At 45.9% G+C, this 19006-nt stretch overlaps 2 protein-coding genes across 2 annotated transcripts; one reads left to right on the forward strand and one right to left on the reverse strand.

The window, feature by feature from the left end:
• Positions 1 to 1829: 1829 nt before the first annotated feature.
• On the reverse strand, positions 1830 to 12627 carry LOC129597910 (uncharacterized). The gene is made up of 10 exons (XM_055495616.1): positions 11914 to 12627; positions 10632 to 11680; positions 8956 to 10519; positions 5516 to 8770; positions 5243 to 5453; positions 4788 to 5001; positions 4575 to 4713; positions 4064 to 4305; positions 3634 to 3700; positions 1830 to 3244 (listed from the first exon to the last, which is right to left on the reverse strand). Exon 4 carries the CDS (start codon positions 8314 to 8316, stop codon positions 5548 to 5550), a length of 2769 nt encoding a protein of 922 aa, XP_055351591.1. The 5' UTR covers positions 8317 to 8770; positions 8956 to 10519; positions 10632 to 11680; positions 11914 to 12627; the 3' UTR covers positions 1830 to 3244; positions 3634 to 3700; positions 4064 to 4305; positions 4575 to 4713; positions 4788 to 5001; positions 5243 to 5453; positions 5516 to 5547.
• Positions 12628 to 14320: 1693 nt separating this feature from the next.
• On the forward strand, positions 14321 to 16750 carry LOC129597904 (cathepsin B-like). The gene is made up of 6 exons (XM_055495604.1): positions 14321 to 14480; positions 14546 to 14837; positions 15018 to 15139; positions 15376 to 15578; positions 15809 to 15985; positions 16049 to 16750. Exons 1-6 carry the CDS (start codon positions 14395 to 14397, stop codon positions 16531 to 16533), a joined length of 1365 nt encoding a protein of 454 aa, XP_055351579.1. The 5' UTR covers positions 14321 to 14394; the 3' UTR covers positions 16534 to 16750.
• The last annotated feature ends 2256 nt before the right edge of the window (positions 16751 to 19006 follow it).

Genomic DNA, 19006 nt, shown 5'->3' on the forward strand with positions numbered 1-19006 from the left:
AATTCATAAAAGTTATTCTTTTGAATATTTCTAATTAATTATCAGTATGAAGGTATCCTTTTTTAAGCATTTAATTCAAGTTACACTGGCTGACGTACGATGCCGTATTGGTTGTCGTAGATTAAATGAAGTTCATAGCGGAAATTTCCCTTTTCCGCCAGTGCTTTCAGCAGATCCACAAGAAAACCTTGAACTTGAGTATTTTTGTACGAGTACGAATTTGGAGTGCTGTCTTCCGTCTCGTTAACTGGAATGCAGCTGCTAAGAAGTGAATGGTCGCCGCAACGAAACAAATACGGTTTTTCCTGTAACACAACTAGATTACGCATTCCCCAAATTTTGCAGCATCTGGGAATTTTAAATTCTTTAATCAGCTCAAAATCATTAGAAAGGCATACTTCTATATGTGAAACGTAATCGTGAAGTGCGTAAAATAACACCTAAAGCGCTTACGCTTTACCGGTTTATCGGGAACGGTAAACTGAAATTTTACTATATTTTGTACTTGCCAAAATGGTCGTAATAACAAGAGGTTTGTCGTTTGCTGGTGATCCCTGGCTACTCTCTGCATGGACCCCGGCTGTGTATATACAGAAAGCGATCCACAGTAATCGAGAAAAAACAAGGCAAGCGGACATTTTCTTGCTTAAAATGGTTAGCAATACTATAATTATGCTGTTGCCTTCTTCTGTTTATGCAGAAATACGCATATTTACATCCATATCACACATCACATTCACATCGCCGCAACCCTGACCGCAGCTTTTGTATAATTGTAATTATTGCCAGAGACTGCTGTACATGAACGTACGTAGTGTTTGCAATTTCTTTATCGTCGGAATCAAATTTTCTTCGATTTTGATCGCATGATTCCCATCTGATCATCAACATACCGGCAATTCTTCGAAAATCAATTTGTACAACTTGTGCTGTCTTACTTGTGCAATTTCGCCGGTTATGAGGAACGACAACCGTGTTCTTACAGTTGCAGCTGTATTAGTTGCTATGTAAAGGTCAACCCAGTGGAGAAACCCATTCAGAAGCAATCAAACACAATTAACCAAAATTCGGATCTTGCATTGGCCGCTTCAAACTCCGTCCGGCATTCGAAAGCGGTTTCTTTCGTCGCTCCGGTTCGACTTCCTTTGTCAGTAGCTCCAAAAATTCCGTTTTCGTTGATTCCTTTGTCTTTTAGTTCATTTGTCTTTAATCCCTTCGTCGGCGACTGTGTCTCGCTTTCACCTGCAGCTGTAAATCCAAGGTGGAACCCATTTTCCGTCGGACGAATTGCTCAGCTGGGGATGCTCTGGTCGATGCGCGTGGGAAACGCCCATAGCGTCCTAGGAAATGGCGAAGAGCAACTCGAAGCGACTTTTCGTCCTCTGGCCGTTTGGCGATACCGCCCTTACCGAATTTGCACGGACCGTTCTGCTGCGACTGTGGCTGTCCAGGAACCACCGTAAGCGAGACTTAGCGAGTGCATTTTCCTAGTTATGCCCTACAGATCGATTAACAAAATGAACGGCTAAGATGGATGCAGCTCTAGGGTAGGCATTTTTGCCGGTGAACAACAACAGATGCCTGAAACGACACAAACTGGCACCCTAACGATGATAAATGCCTAACGAAATTCGCATCACGGCCGCGTTAAAGCAATCTGCAATCCAAACTGGACGACGTTACCGAAGCATAATGTTGCATAAGACCTGCTTAAACTTCTCCACGGTAATGCTGTTGTCATAGGTAGTGCTACCTATATCCTATAGATCTACAATATGGGGAAACATGGGGTGTCCCTAAATAATACCTTTTATTCATAAATGGGAGAAAATACATAAAAATGGATAATTCAAGATCAAAGACACTGATATTCCAGTAGAAAATCCATTAACAGGGGCACTTCCATAGCTAATCGCCATCATGGGCGGTTACAGTATACACCGTGACACATGCCCCTCCTCCCAACAAGGGCTGCCCTCAGCCCGTGAGAAAACAAAGCACAAAGAGTATCAGATGCTCTTAACAAAAACTGATCAAAAAAAGGGTATCGCTTCTTTCGGGCAAGTATGTGCGTCCTACTGGCATCCTACTAGGACGATGGTGGCTGGTAGCAGGACGGTGTCAAGGGCCTCTTGTGGCCCTTTTACAGTGCCGCTGACAGACGGCACCTTATCCGGATCCTTCCACACCCTGCACCACGCAGGCGCAGTTTCCACGTCCGCCATGGGCGTTGCAGGAATATTCCGCATCGTGGTCGAGCTTCCGAGGAGGAGGCGGTTCCACTCCGCCTTGGCCTCCTCCGAAATCGGAGGGATTTGGCTTCCGTAAGCAGCAGTAAATCTCCGGGTTACTGCTGCAGGGCGTTTTTTGTCACAGTCGCCCCTCGAGCAACAGTCGGTGTTGCCCTCGCATGGGGGCGGATATAAGGTTGGAAACGTACTGACCTGCCAGCAGCTGTCCGTTGAAGCTCCGCTGCCAAATCAAGCGTCCGGAAATCCGTGAATGGTACACTGACAGGTACCATTTTCAATCCAGGTGAATGGATGATGCAGTCGGTTCTGGCTATGACACTGTCAGAAATGTCATCTGTTTCAGCCGGAGGCCAGGCAGAAATGGCTTCCTCTGACATTGTTGCCGGCAAGATAATCAGACGGCCCTGACTACCGCGGCTCTCCGGCACCACAGGTTGCTTTGGGCCGGTCTGCTGCAGTAAACCTGCGCGGTAAATGGCACCAGATGCCATTGCAGACACAACTGTGCTCTGCAGGGGCTGGGGTGGAGATGTGCGCTTAGCACGTTGTGGCGAAACAGGGAAATACCCTGTTGTTACTTGCTTCGCGCAATGAGTGGAAACAGGACTTGAAGGGGTTGCGCTAGTCTGCATTTCCTGAAGAAGCGCTCGACTTCTTTCAGCCACCCTTTTATAGAAATTCCGTTCTCGCTCGAATTGAGTTGCGGCCGCCTTGTAGTGCTCTTTCTCTTTTCCAAGAGCTGCCAGCTCTTTTTTCCTGCGTCCATCCACAGGCAGAATAACCATCATATGCGGCCGCATGCCGCTTCGTTGCTTCAGGAACCGACTGAAACCCTGTCGGCGTCGGCGACCCAAATTCGGCTGGGGCAAAACCACAGCCACCGTCAGGTTGGCACATTGTTCTGACCAGGAGCGCCATTTGTCATAGGTAGTGCTACCTATATCCTATACCTATAGTCCACGGAGAAGACAGCGGAAGGGCCAGGCTGCTACCTACACAATGTACAGCAATCGACTTATTTATCGCGATTTTTTTTTGAGTGCTAAGGACTGTCCTAAACAAAAGTAATCATTGTTGCGAAAACCAATAAAGCTAGACCGATAGCATAACAAAGTGCATACGGGCTTGATCAAACATTGCCATTACACTCCTTTCATAATTATTTAATAACCTTCACAAATAATGGATAGGCCTAGTTTTCGTGGAACTCGAAGCACTTCTCGATAACTCATCTTATAAAAGGGCAAATTGGTAATCAAGCTAAGTTGCCACTAGTTGTGCATTGTATGAGTACCGTACATACTGCTGGTAACTGCTACTGCATTATACTGTACAGTACATTAGTAAAGTGTTAATACTTCGATTATTGTTAGCAATGTACCTTTTATGATGGAATTCCAGTTTTCACCAAACCCGATAACCATAGTATCGCATGCGCGGCCCGTAGTCTTTACCGATGCATTAAAAAGAAAGAGAAAAAACAAAATTTAGGAGCTGGTAAATAACGTATAGAAGTATTTACAGTATATCAAATAACATTTTTATAATCAGTAAGTTTTATCTGTGCCGTTACATGATGATCGTAAAGTCGTAAATATTAAGTATCTGTACGTTGTGCAAACACAGGAACAGAAAAAGTACTGACACATAAAATTCATGCACCATACTTCTGTAGCAGAGTGAAATTTCCTTACTCAAAATACGACAATGTTTCTAGTTACTATTAATTATAATATAAGCGTAATATAATTTTAATATGTGTAAGTACACGTCACCACTATTACAACGTTACGATGATGCTGTTGACTTACATGTTCCGCCGCTAGCTTATCCATGATAAAAGCGAAACTCCCATTCCGAACCTGAACTCGCCGAATGCCCTGCTCGTATTCATCCAAAAATGACTGCCCTGGATGGGCATTCATGGATGTCCACATTCTTTTGTATGGTTCAGCTTGGCTGTTATTGAAAAAATTCCATGTTGCGCCACCTTCAGTGATCCCATATGTGATGGCCGTTTGTTTCGACAGTTCGTCCGCGTTGGCGAAAGGAACTGCCGCCGCCGATTATCAACAAGCGCAATATTGGTTAATAATCCGTGCTTAGAACAGTGCATTATAGCACTGATCGCAAGATAGGATCGAAAATAATTAATTAATTATACAACATCTCGTTAGTTAAGCCTACAGGAGAGTCTTATTTTCAGGGTTGCTATTCAAAATTTTCCAAACAATTTAAAAAAAAAACTTACTTATTAATTTTTAAAAATGTTTTAACTTAGGTTAGCCAGTAATTCGGATACGCTTAGGTATATGAACTTACGTAGTAATTTCCCTTCCGCATTTACTGTTGGTTTCTTGTAGAGAATGGCGAGGCCATTATCCAAAAATGGTGAGGTAAAATCAACAACTTCGGTTCTTTCTTCCGTTACAGTAAAAGGCGCCAAAGCAAGGTCAGCTTTCTAGAAATCGGAGATCAATACTTTTTATCGTTGCAGTTCATCTTCTTTGGTGATATCGTGGGGCATTTTCTTACCTTCCTTATCAGTTCACTTATCAATCCCGTCTATCCCACTGAAAGTGCAATTTCAGTTGCAGTTGGCCGGAAACTCGCTATTTAGATTTTCCGGTATTTATATCGATAATTTAACTGTGTAAAAGATATAGAAGATATAGCACTATTAGTGCTGTTCTTGTACGAGTGTTTTCCAGTTCAGTAAATGCAGGCGGTAGTCCGTACCTCCATGTTTCTGTAAAAAGCAAACCTTGATAGTATCAGCATGAAAAATGCAATATATGTGGCATAAATAAATTACATTATGTATGTCAGTATGTGTAGGTTTAGGGTGTGTGCGCATACCCTAATAATAATGTCTCTAATACTTGGCAATATTTACTAATTTTATACGCAAGCAGAAGCCGCGACCAATTGATTTCTTAAGCATTTAATTTGCAATTGCTTTACTCGGTAAAGTGAAATCGCTGACGTACGATGCCGTAGGCAAAATGCCGTTTGAGACCTCTGTCGTTGACTAAACGGATCGCATAGCGGAAATTTCCTTTGTCGGCAAGCGCTTTCAGCAGATCCACAAGAAAGCCTTGAATATACTTAAGTATTTGGACTCCCTCTTTCGGTTTCATTAACTGGAATATAGTTACTGGGAATCGAATAGTCGTCGCACTCTATCACGTACGGCGTTTCCTGTAAGCAACATTTTATCACATATTCTAAAATTGTTTGTACTTTTATTGGTCAAATCATACTTGGGGGCAAAGTAAAGAAAGAAACATGCAAACTACAACAAGAAAATCTCATTTAATTTATCCAGCCCTTCCATCGTGCCAAGCACTGACGCCGCGTTACCCCGCTGAATCTCTATCGACAAGCGCTGTCTTAAAAATTCATGCGAGCGTGCTTCGCCAGTTTGCTGCTGAAGTCTCTTCCCCAGTTCTTTGATAAATGCGATTGCTGACGGTCCCCATGGGCCCATGGTTTCAAAGGCTATTGGAACGAATAGGTAACGGCCAGCTAGGTAAATATAGAGTCTGGATTTCTTATCCTCAGCTTGCACGGCGGCCGCTCCCACTGTGGTCGAAGTTGCTTTGACATGTGACAGCGCAACCGTGTCTACACATGTCACGTCCCATGCGAGACACAGCCCGCGTTTCCATGCAAATGTCGTGCAACCGTCCGGGCGGCGTTCCGTAGTGTGAGAGGTTCCACGCGGCTCCAGTTTTGCGGGCACACCGGCGGACACGCAGATGATGCTGTTAAGCCCGCCGTGGCGAGGATGCCTTCCGGCGGAGAAAACACATGACAGCCCGTGGTGACCGTAACCATCCACGGGTTTGAGACATTTGACGCAGTCGTGAGGTTCACAGATCGTGGCGCCGAGGCGGAGACCAACGCTGATCTTCAATTCGTCGTCGCCCAGCAGGTTACCAATGTGAGCGGATGGCAGGGCGTTCAACCAGATCCCGGATTCAGGTCTGGACTGAGCAAGCAGGCGCGCTGTACTTATCTCGTCACCCTGAAACACCTCGAGCAGGGAGGAGAGGGAAACATTGCATAATGGCAAGTCCCAAGCCTTTTGGGACTTCCGGTATGCTAACTCAGGAATCTCAGGCTGGCGGGCTTTCAGTTTCCATGACTCCACTGCACCAGAAACATCGACAACACCGTGGTCAGGCAGTAATGAAGAGAGCAAGCCGGATACGGAATGAATCGAAGCCAAGAAGGCTGGTAAAGATAATTCTTCCGACCGACGAATGCCAATTCCACCTCTGCTAACCGGGAGGGTTGCCTGACGCCAAGGCGGGTAGTCGTTGTGGTTGGTTCGTACGTTTGACAGATTCTGGAAACAATCGCGCATCGTTTCATCCAGCTGATATAGCAGGGCGGGATATTTCCATGCATTACAGCACCGCAACATATAAATGATTTTCGGGGCGCCGAGACAGTTCTGCAGTAGGAACAGTGCTTGGTGGCTGGAAAGCAGCTGGAGCCGTTCGCACACCACCTTCAAGGTGCTGGCTTTCTCAATGAGTAGCGGGCCAATTGCTTCATCCAGAACAGGCGCGCCAAGCAGGGACAGGGTAGACGCCGACAAAATGCGCAATCGCGGGAAACGGTCAATGAATTCCGCTGTGACATTTCGCTGCGAATCAAGTGTTCCACCAAAAACAAATAGTTCACATTTGGCTTCATTGACCTGCAGTCCGATAGCACGAGCGCGTTCAGTTATCCGGCTGAAACAATCCGCCACTGTCGCCGGAGCTCCGCCCATGGTCCCGTCGTCCAAGAACCATGCGTTGAGTTCGGTGTTCAACGAGGATACCAGTGGGTGCAATGCGAGGCTGAACAGCAGCGGGCCTAGTGGGTCGCCCTGTTGGACACCGGATTCCGACGATAATGTCAGGTCGTCCACGAAGAGGGTTGAGTGATGGCCGTAGGCGGCGGTGAGAAAATCGCTATACTCTGGAAAGCGCTCTTTCGCTGCGGTCAAAACGGCTTCACGAGACAAGGTGTTGAAAGCGTTTTTTAAATCCACCTTGAGAACAACCTTGGTCGTGTCGCCAGTGGATTCGAGAAATTTCCTGGTCGCGTGAACAATCGCTTCTGCTCCACCGCGCACGTTCACTCCCAATTGTTGCGGAGACAAAATGGCTGCTGAACGGTCTTTTAGTCGGGTGCAAATTATCTTAGCTGTCAACCGGCGGAGGATCATCCCAATCGCGATGGGGCGCAACCCGCCTTCCTTCTTTCTTAAGGCGATCAGTTTGCCACCAAAAAATGCAGGGCGTATTTCAGCGGGAATGTTTCCGTCGACGGCGATGCTCATGACGGTCGCCAGAGCGTCGCACAGGGGGGCGGAGTGGGCATCCAGCTTGGCTCCGACCAAATCTGCAAGGTGCTGCGGTCTTAACCCATCCGGCCCCGCGGCAGATCCCTTTGGGAAGCTGTGAACGGCAGCGAAGACTTCTTCCCGAGTAATGCGGGCGGCCTCTTGAGGGGGCGGATCGGAGCGAACTACAAGGGGTGGGTCGCTCTCGGGGTGCTTTTCACGGAGTTCTGCTAGAACGTCGGGAGTCGGTCGAAGGACAGCGTCAGTCGACATAACGATTCTCATTGCCCCCGAAATTGAGCCGTCGTCAATTTTTTGCCCAACCCTGCGCACAAGATCGTCCTGGTCTGTACGCTTCTTCCTGGCGGGCGGCGAAGGTGTAGGAGGGACTGCGGCTCCGCTATCAAAAATCCCGATGTTCTGCTTGACCGTGGACGCTAGGGACGCTGAATGTCCGGACTTGCTCTTTACGGGCTGGCGGAGAGAGTTGCTGTCATTATTGGTGGCGACCTGCTGGAGAGCTTTCAACAGCGACGCCCTGGCGGCAGGCCTTGCTCCATGTGGGATTCGCCGCATGATTCGTTCCTTCGATGGACGAAAGGGTTCTGCTGGGGGCGTGGGTGCAGGTACGGAGGAATTGTCGGTCGTGGAAAGTGTGACGGGGATTTTCTCCATAGTCGTGGACAGCGTTTTTGGGCAAGCGTTCTTGTGGTTTCCCATCCTCGTAGCTGCTTGCCACAACCAGAGCAAGAAAACAACTGCGACGGCATGTGGACGCTACAAAATTGAAGCACACAGGCAGAACAAGAGCTCTAGGGAACATAAGAACGAGACCGTTCAACGAGGAAACGACGTACCCACATTACTTGGGGTTCATATAAATTCCCCCCAAGTAACATTGTCGAAGGCCCAATTTGTATCACATGGCGATTCACATAAAACAACTTCGCTTATCAGGCTCGGATTGCTAGGATCACTCCAAGAGTAGAATATTCAGAATCCAGATTAAGAACTAAAAAGTTGCTAGTTGACGGGTAGTCGCAGTAGGACCCCCCAAAACCCTTATCCAAAACAGCTAGATAAGCCTTAATTGACCCATTTTTTAAAGCACAGAATGCACAGCAGCCATCTTGGATGAATCCAGCCTTGAGTTCATATTTTTCATGGATGGGACCTAGGTCACATCAGATGATTTTAACATTCCGACCGATGTCTATGACATTGGTCGGAAGTTGCAAGTGCGACAAGATATGAACAAATTAATCATATTAGTAGTTTAAACGTGAATTGTTTGAAAGATGCTAAATAAGGATGCAGAAACTATTTATTATGTGTATGCAATAATTTAATAATACTGACCAATTTAATAGTAATGATAAGCGGTCTGTCGTTGGCTGGTGATCCCTGGCTACTCTCTACATGGATGTAAATAAAGAAAGCTAGCCATAGCGATCGAGAAAAAACAAGGCGAGCGGACATTTTGCTGATTAAATTGGTAGTAGTACCATGTAGTGCACAGGTTGGAAGTTTTCCTGTCATTTTCTTATACCTTTTCGGAAGTACAACGTACATCGAGGTAAAACCCTGGTCGCAGTTTCTTAAATTATGAATATCAGAAACCGTACACTGTACAGTTTACATACAACACATAGGTGTGTTTTTGCACTTTCTTTATCTTCTGTAGCAAGGTTGTTAGATTTCGATCGCATCTGATCATCCACGGTACCCGCAATACTTCGAAATATGTTGTGCAGCTTGCACTGTATAACTTGTATATGCCCGCCCGCCCGTTGCGAGGAACGGTAACAAATACCACGCCGGTCAATGTCCTTGCTGCAAGTTGCTAACAACAAAAACAGCGTTTTAAAACCGTATAAGATGGACCGAACTTTCTTGCATCGGCGTAACTCGAATAATATTCTCGAGAATCCACATGGTGCTGCATTTTCCTTAATTTTCGCCTTAAGCTTTCTTGCCGTGCAAATGCGCATAGGCTTCTGCTTAGGTTATGGCAGAAATTGTGCATGTCTCGAGTTGGACTGTGATAGCGTTACGGGCACATTATGGTGATCGATAGAGGTCCTCGTAATCGTTTAAACAGTGGTTGCATTTTCGGTCGCATTTAGCGGGCATTCCCGCGCAGTTTCACACTCTATATCTGGGTTCGCCGGTAAGGAAGATACACTAGATCCGTTAAAAAAGGCATAGTCTAAAGGATCGGGGATGAATCGTCCATCGGCTTGTTCTCTATCTAAGATCCATTCAACAGCCTCGAGGCCTTTTGGTTGTAAATTAAATTTTAGTGGACTGGAACGCGCTGCACCGTTTGGTTTCAGCACGCAATTTTTTCCACACGAGGAATGCGCGTTCCTGACCGCTTCGACTTCTGCCATATAAAGGTCATGATCCTCAAGAGCTGTGATTTTTCTGTCGTACAGTTCTGACTTGAAAAACAGCTGCCGCGGGAGTTCCTTGTTCAAGAGCTTATCGGAATATAATTCTCTTAAGAATAAATGCAATTCAGAGAGACGCGTTCGGAATGTGTGCCGGGGATTTGTGACGGACAATTCGAGCGTCCTATCGTTGCTCTCTGTATTAACAGCATTGACGGTTATACCGGCCATGGTAACTGTCTCTGTAAAATTATTCTGTTCTGCTCTTCTGTGCGTAACTTCTGCTGCATGGTTGCTGCACAACAGCCAGTCACCCGTGGTTGTATCGGCGAATCCAACAAGCAGTTTTATCAGATTGGTTGCATTATCGTTATGCTGAGTTTCCTCTAAAAACGGTACCGGTTTACAACCCCGGAGCAATTCATGGTTTTCAGGCGCAGTTTTCAGTCTATGAGACGAATCATAAGTGTCGCACCATATCCATTCGCAGAGCCAACAAGGTCGTCGATTGCAATAACGCTTCTGAAAAGCTGTAGAAGAACTTAATGTTCAAAAAAAACTTGATGTTCATTTGCTAATCGTTGGACAAGAACTCACAAAAGTTGTGATTAAACAAGATTCAAACTTTTTAAGTACAAGTACCTGAACATTTCTCGCATCTCCGACGATGACGCCAACTGACATATGCCGGCAATTCAAGCACGGAGAGCACCATGTTGGAAAACCTGAAATACTGGCGTAAGCGTTCCGCTTTCTTATTTAGGCGTCGCCAAGCAGTTCGAGACAAAATCGAAATGCTGTTGCCGAGAACAACGGCCAAGCACAACAACGCTATAATCCCGGGCCACGCGGTAAACCAGAGTATCGTATCGGACAACGCAGTGGGCTTCGTAGACGAGTTGGGACATCGCAGCTCCCTCTTCCATTCCACATCCCGTTTTGCGTAATAGGTCGCAAGAAAAATAAAAAATCCCACTATCAAGAACATGAACAGTATCAGCATTCCCAGAAGTGTTAACGTGGTCCCCATTTGCACCAACAGAAAATAGCCAATCAAAATGCAGACTTCACTGCACTGCGTGCAGAATGAGCTCAGTCGGTACTTCCAGCCTTTTTGTCCCTCGTGAGCAGCGGTATACTTACGGATGTTCATGTAAGTGTAGCAGATAATTAAAGCAGCCAGAAGTATACACGACTGCATTACCGCCCATCCCAGCGAAATGTGCCAGTTGTAGATAGTCAAGTACGTTATGAACACCGGAAAGAAAAACATAAAAACCGTATTAACAGCGACCCCATGCGCGATTACAATATTTGACAAGAGCAACTTATGTGCCTCTTGTTCACTGATGCACTGCTTTTCCAAAAAGATCTGCGTGTTAAATGCACATTTCCCCGGTAGTTTGGCATATGAACAAAATCCCAGAATAATGGACAGCACCGATGACGTCAGTGCAATGTATGCTGCTGTCGGCGGCGAGGTCACTCCCAACACGGTCAGCAACAGCAGAATTTTTGCCTGCAAGCAGACTTCGTATTTGATCTCCGTTAAATGGATTCGTTGCAGATGCAGATCTTGAAATTCGATGTCGCTAGCGCTGGAATAATTTTCGATAAACGTTTTCCGTCCGTTTTGCATGCTTTCAGCTGTCTGCATTCCGGTTTTCCAGGCTTGCCAAAACAGAATACCACTACAGAATAAATTACTTTCTAATACGTCTGTATGAGGAAATTTTGTTCAAACAGCACAAAAAAATATGCGTTGGCGTTGGCAACACCTGAGAGATGCCAGATACAATATGGTATACCACGTTTCCAATAAGGAGCGTATCAACACCAACAAAAGCAACAGAGCGAGCGAGCGGATAGACGAATCATATATACAGTAGGAATAACAGCAAAGGAAGCCCGTATAAAATCTCACCGTCGCACAAAATTTATGGGAAAAACTTCCAGTAGCCAACATACGCCCTTATTACGACAGGGCAGAGGCTCTTCAATAGCAAATCTTTCCCCGTCTTTGGTAGCCAGTACGCCCAGTTCGCTTTTTACCAGCAACTGTCGAGCGAGCCGCCAATTCAAAGAAGAAGCCGGTGCCCACTGGTGATGCCACGCGAAACTCTGTTTAATCAAGGATGCCACAATGGGAAGCAACGGAACCGATGATATCGCAAGCAATAACGGCACGGCTAAGCCACATTTCTGATCCAGCCATAAGTTGACTATAAATATGACATCAGTGACTATGTCAAATACAGCCAAGAAGATCGTGCAGAATATGAATTTGATCAATCGTATTCTTCTCCAGCATAGTGTGTCGTTACAGAACAGCTCTGGATAGCCGTACAGAGCGTGTGCAATATCCATAATTGTAAAGCTGGTTCTAGTTATCAAAACAATAAAAATAATTGTCGAAAATCTAACGGTCGACAGGATACTGAGGATAGATTGTGCCACGTGCGTATAACGATCAGTGAATTAGGCATTTCCGGGGAAAAACTGCCGTTACAGATCAAATTATTAACAACTTAAGAACATTAAGATATAGCACAAAGTATGGCATTTTCGATACTTCAGCTTGAAGTCGGTTTCTAGCTAATATCTTGCCTCTATCGACTGACAGATATTTTATGTTTGCCTGTTTTCGGTTATCTCTACAAAATGTTTAAGTTTTGTTTGATTTTAAGACTTCTCACTGTTGCACTCGAACAGCAACCGCATACCATAAGGTATCACGCTGCGACAATTTGAAGACTTTTCTTTGCTATCTTATCGCTAATGGTCGTCGATCGGAAATTTCACCGGTATGTAGTCAACTGAACATTGCGCAATAGCTGGAGTCTATTACAGACAGAATTCCCGTGTGCGGTCGACATCCCACATCTGCAGTCTGCATGCATCCTATTCGTGCGACCAAACGAAACAGTAAAACGAAAATCGCTTTAGTACTCTAAAGGCCGCGCTACCATTTCCGGTAGAGTAGTACAGTCATCATCTGAATAACTGCCACTTTCTACACCAGGCTGTTAATTTTTTTGGAAGATGGTTGAAATTAGCTGCACCGTAATACTCGAGCCGAGCATTGTCTTATCTATCATCAATACGATGAGCAGGTGTTGGTCACGAGGCTCTCACTTATGCATCCCTTTAATAAAGCTATGTGTAATCTAAATTCGAAAATCCTTGTTCGAGTTCGAGTACATCATATTATAAACCGATCAAATCAAGTCAACTCGAACACCATCATTTGAGAAGTCACAGTATTTGTTTAGAGAACGCTCTGGATCAATGACCTTTGGGTATTCCGTAGTTCCGCATCTGGTTTACGTGCTTGCACGTGTGATTTTTTTCATGCATTGGTTGTTACTGATGTTAACAGGAGTGCTCAGAAGTCGCAAGGTCTGCCTGAAACTTATGGTTAGGTAATTCGATTTTACCGCTACCATCTCGTGCTCTTGAGTTTTACTTTGGCACACTAGGATCACTCTTGGATTTGCTTTTTGCTAGCTGGCTAACCTTGCTTTTTGCATTTTTGCTCAGTTTACTTGCTAATAAGAATCTTGCCGTGTGACTGCCATGTCTTGCGTTGTTGTTTATAATAACGTTGGGATGAATTGTCTCATCCCATTCAGTGTAGTTGTGTAATTGCCACCTTACTTCCGGTCAGCATCTTGCCGACCGTGCCACCCTTTTGGCTGTTAGTTAGCCGTTACAGCCGCTACATCGTGGTGCGGTGGACCAACCATCCCACTAGAACAGCAGCTTAACCGGCTGCTGTTGCAAATACACTGTATCGGTTGACACTACGATATCTGCGCCGATGTACATGCAACAAAGATTCAAACAGAGTTTGATGCACTAGTTCACGCAAAATATGACATAATTATATGCGCAGTGCCTATATCGGAGAAATTATAAAGTTGGCGCCAATAAGACAATAAACTTTTGCAACCACATCATTATTGACCACTAAATGCTTAGTAAATAAGAAGTGCAAATAATTCCCGCCACAAAGCCCAACAAAGTCAAGATCGGGTCGCTTGACGCTCTTCCGCTCACGTGATTTTATAGGCCATTTCTTTATTAGGCAGGGAAACCATTTCTCGAGAATCAGTATTTTTGGCATACCACAGGTCTTCTGTGACGCTTGATTTTATAGTATAAGCATGTCATCAAATCGCGTGAGCTTGTTACATAAAATCGCCCGACAAACCACTGTGACGCTTTTAATAGACAACTGAATTTTACGGTTAAATGTTGAGAATGGAATTTCAAATGTGGTTTTTATGAATGTGGACAACGAGCGCAATGTAATATATAAGGCGGGTTATTCTTGGTGAAAGTTATATCAGCAAAATTCCGTTCCAGTTCCTTCTTGGTTCCAATCTCGTTTCATTTGTTTACAATGCAACGTTTTCTTCCAGTTGTTGCGTTGCTGTCGGCTGCCTTGGTATCGACAGCGGTTCATCCGGACCACAAAGACAACATTGAGTAAGCTTTGGTCTTTTTGACTCAAAAAAGCGTTAACATTACTTATTCAACGAGCTTGCTTGCAGAAAGGTCAAGAGGTACTTCGCCAACCAAGCCCGATCCGGTGCGGGCGGTGCCCGCTGGGAAGCCGGTGAGAACCACCTGACCGAGAAGGATCCTGAGGACCTGAAAGATCTGTGCGGGACGGTAAAACCCACTCGGTCACAGGCCAGGAGCAACTATCATCCCCCGGCACGCGTCCCGAATTTCTCCAAGCAGCGCATCCAGATTGACACGACGTTTGATGCGGCTTCGCGGTGGCAGAACTGCCCTTCCATCAAGCAGGTCCGCGATCAAGGAGGCTGCGGATCGTGCTGGGTGCGTTGATACTTTTGCGAAGGCAGATACTTCGTAGTGATTTCCCCTTAGTTTATCGAAGCCTCCTAAGAACATTTTATAAGCCCAAATGCAAAATTAGAGAATCTTAAAGTACCAAAAACTGTGCGTTTATTTCTAAAATTTTGTCGAGATTTTCGAAACCGTTTGCGTTTTCTTCAGGCTTTTGCTGGCGCTGAGACGCTGAGTGACCGTTACTGCATCGCCAGTGGACAGACGAAAACGAAGACCTTCTCCGTCCAGGATATGCTTATATGCAGCGGAGGCCAAAATGTTAACTACTGGTAGGTACTAATGATAATATTCTCATAGATGTATCACAATTTATTTCTGGCGCTTTTATACTGACCACATTGTCCGCGTTTACACTTTTCCTGGGTGTGATCGCAGGTGCCAGTGTCTAAAAAATGGCACGGATGGTCCAGCTGCAGTGGTCATTAGCGCCAAATCAGATATTAGTGGTCACTAGCACGCCGTTGCTGGCGGTAAAAAAATTTTAACGGACTTATTATTGTTGTAGTGGAGGCAATCTGGCTCGCGCTGCGTACACCATGGCAGTTAGCACGGGCGTGGTGTCGGGTGGCGATTATAATAGCGGTGTGGGTTGTCTGCCCTATACGTCCTATTCCGGTGCCGCAGTCACCGCCACGTCCACTGCTCAGTGCGCCAACGCGACTTGTATCAGTGGATATGGAAAGACTTATGCACAAGATAAGTCTTATGGTAAGCGTATATATCTAGTTCATTGATGCCATGTGGGCAACCAATTAACCATACCTGATACTGGTAGAAAAAAGAAAAAAATAAGAAGAAAAGAAAAAAAATAGCCGGTAGAAAAAAATAAGAAGGTCATGCCATCGTTAGTCTGTTCCTAACACCGGAAAACGGTTTCCTTTGTAATACTGCCCAAATTTGTGTTGACGCTTTGTACAAACATGCGCGCTGATTTTTAGCTACCGTTTGGTACGAACTGGGCAGCTATTACGCCAACAATAATTTGTCCGCTGGTGGTGCCGCAGCCAGCATCAAAAACGAGTCTGTCGTCCGGCAGATCCAGTACGAACTAATGACCAACGGCCCACTGACAGTGCAGATTAAAGTCTACAACGACTTCTTTACATACAAATCAGGTATTCTTAATTAAAAAATGCAGAGGTTTTTTCGGGTCCATTGCCAACCAACGTAATTTACAGGCGTCTACCAACACATAACCGGAGACTATGCTGGCGGTCACGGAATGAAACTGATTGGTTGGGGAACGGAGGGCGGTGTCGACTACTGGCTGGTGGTCAATTCTTGGGGGTATGGCTGGGGCTTAAACGGCACCGTGAAGATCCTGCGTGGCGTCAATCATCTGGGCATCGAGGACTACCTGGTCACCGCTTTGGTGGACCCCAATTTGACCCAACCCGTGGCCAGTGCGGCGTGCAATCTGGCGGGTTGCGCCGGGCGATCGCAATACGCGATGGCACCGGCCAATGTATGCTCTACCAATTTCTGCGCCTGCTACTACTACACCGGCGTGTGGAATGCCGCCAAGAACGGATATGACTGGCAGCAGAGCCCACAGGTTATTTCCTGCCCGGCTACACCTACTGCGCAAGCCTTTGACGCATCGGGAAGTGTGCAGGCGTGTGTTGACAAGACCAAGATTCCGGCTTGTGCTGCAAGCGGATAAGAGATGCTGATGACAGAATCTGGCAACCCGATTTCAGCAGTGTAGAACATTCTGGGATTGTCGTTTGAGTTGTTGCTGTGTGTTATGAATATATATAATTTCCTACCATGTAGAAAGCAGTATGCATTCTTTCTAACGATAAATACCCTAAATTACTTCGAAATGTGACTTCTGTAAACCTTGTCACACGTACTCGGGCAACAATTATTTTCATCGGCTGGCAGGCTTGTGCTGCGTGCGCAACAATTTAAACATGCAAGCACCATTACTTACAATACTTGCATGAAATAAGGATTCTTACTATGCTGGAATACAAACCTCACAGTTACAAAAAAACTGCAAACTACGACCGTGATTTGTGTTAAAGACAGATCCACTAGTATGGTGTCATAGTGGTGACAAACTCTTCGGCTCTAGTTTGAACTGCGCATTAAAAGCGTAAAAAGCGTATAAAGTGGTTTTCTCACAATGACCGGAAAAGACCAAATTCCAACGGAAACTTTGCCAAACCTTGATCGCTAATGCGATAAGCAGTGAAATGTGTGAAAGAAATGAATCGATGTGAAAAGGAATGTGTACAAGAAATAAGAAGAAACGAACAGAAAGTGTATAAAAAAGTGTGCGTATAAGAAACGAAAACAGGGCACGGGCTATCTTGATAAGCCTTGTTTTCGCGATCCTGCGAGATGATTCGCTTGGGTTTCCTTTCAAGCCTTGCTGTTGCAACAAAGAGACAATTTAAAGGCGACATAGTTGAGACTTCAGATATTCGCAACTTCCGCTGGCAGGTTTGATTCATGACGCATGCACCATTCAGTGAGTGGGAGCGGAAAGCTGACTATTACACTTGAGCGCCAATCCTATGTTCGCGCAAGTACGTATATATATACCATACTTGCAAATAAGTCGTACACATACTGAATGGAAATATAACACAGAAGATTGGCTCATCTGTCAATTTTGCGTAGCGTATTTCGAAAGCCTAGAATGGGCGTAGCAGCGTCGTTACTTGCCCCCGCCGCATTCGCAGTTTTTAGTAGTTTAGCTGCCATTATGGGTGGCAGCAGTTCTCAACCCGGTGCACCTGTCGATGTCGATGCACTGGTGCAGAGTGCCCTGGAAGCCCAGGAAAAGGCGCATGAGGAGCAGCGCCGAGTGGAGCAAGAGGAACTGCAGCGACAAAAAGCCAGTGCCAATGCCGACCGCGAGCTGTTATCGCAGTTGCGCACGCAGCAGCAGCAAGGGGAACAAAACCGTCAACGGGAGCGAGAGGATTACGAAGCCCGAATTCGCGATCTGACCGCCAATGTCCGGGGAACGGAGGAGAAGCTGCGCAACATGCTGGATGAAATGCAGAGACCAGTGCGGGACCTCGCTGCCAAGATGGCCTTTGTCAACGAACTGAAGTTGAAGATTCGCCAGACCGAGTCGCTGTTGCTGCTGGGTCCCAAGGGCACGGGTAAGAGTACGTTTCTGTGGCTGTTGAAGAAAGGTCACAAGCCGGCCAAGGCGTACGACGACGGGAACGCGCAGTTTATCCACGGTGAAGGTTTCGTGGATTCCATTGGTCTGCGTGGATGGACGCCGGAAGAAGTGCTGAAACTCTTTGTTATCATGGTCTACGAAGGAATTCCCAAGGATCTGATTGTGTTTGGGAATGACCGCGTCCAGCAAGCGTTCGCCGCGTTGGCATCATGGGGTATTATGGTGCCGATGCTGGTTATTATGTCCGGGGAGTTTTGGCGGAAAGTCGAGCCATCCCGGGGCCGGCCGCCGACGGTTACTCTGGTGGATAATGGGGTCATACGACGCGTTTCACCGGAAAGTGATCTGGATCTAGTGTATGATCTGACGGCGTACCAAGAAATCAGGGACATTAAACTAGCTGAGCCCGTTACGCATCACGACGACATTGCGGCCTTGGTCAGGAAACGTCAGCGAGGGGGCGTGTTTCCGTTCAGAAACCTTACAAGCGCCTTGGGAAGTCAGTTCGTGGTTACTGCGGAGCAGAGGTCACCAATTGTGGATGCACTGTTTCGGCTGATTTACGTTTACGAAAAGAAATATCAACGTAATACAATAGCCTTCATGAATCATGGCACTATTCAAGAGTTTTCTTAACGAAGATATCCCATGCTACTGACCTGCCAGGCAAATCCGACTGTCTAGTTCCACTTAACAACCTATCGCGCGGCCGTACAACAATGCGCGTTTCGGCTCTTAGCAGTCACGATCACTCACGATTCACGAATGATGTTTCTTTCTTTGGCTCTGCTGTTAATTTAGGCTTAGGTATACTGTTCTGGTTCATACTGTTTTCAGTGGGCAAATACGTAGTAACTGAACCCGTTCTTTGTTATTATTTTAACCGACGATTAAGTGGCAAGTACTACTGTACATCTGTAGATGCCATCCTTTATGATCAGTACGTTAGACCCATGCAGTGCAAAAATAATTATATCAATGTGGACGC

The sequence above is a fragment of the Paramacrobiotus metropolitanus genome, unplaced genomic scaffold, assembly GCF_019649055.1.
Source record: "Paramacrobiotus metropolitanus isolate TYO unplaced genomic scaffold, Prichtersi_v1.0 Parri_scaffold0000111, whole genome shotgun sequence".
NCBI lineage: Eukaryota > Metazoa > Tardigrada > Eutardigrada > Parachela > Macrobiotidae > Paramacrobiotus > Paramacrobiotus metropolitanus.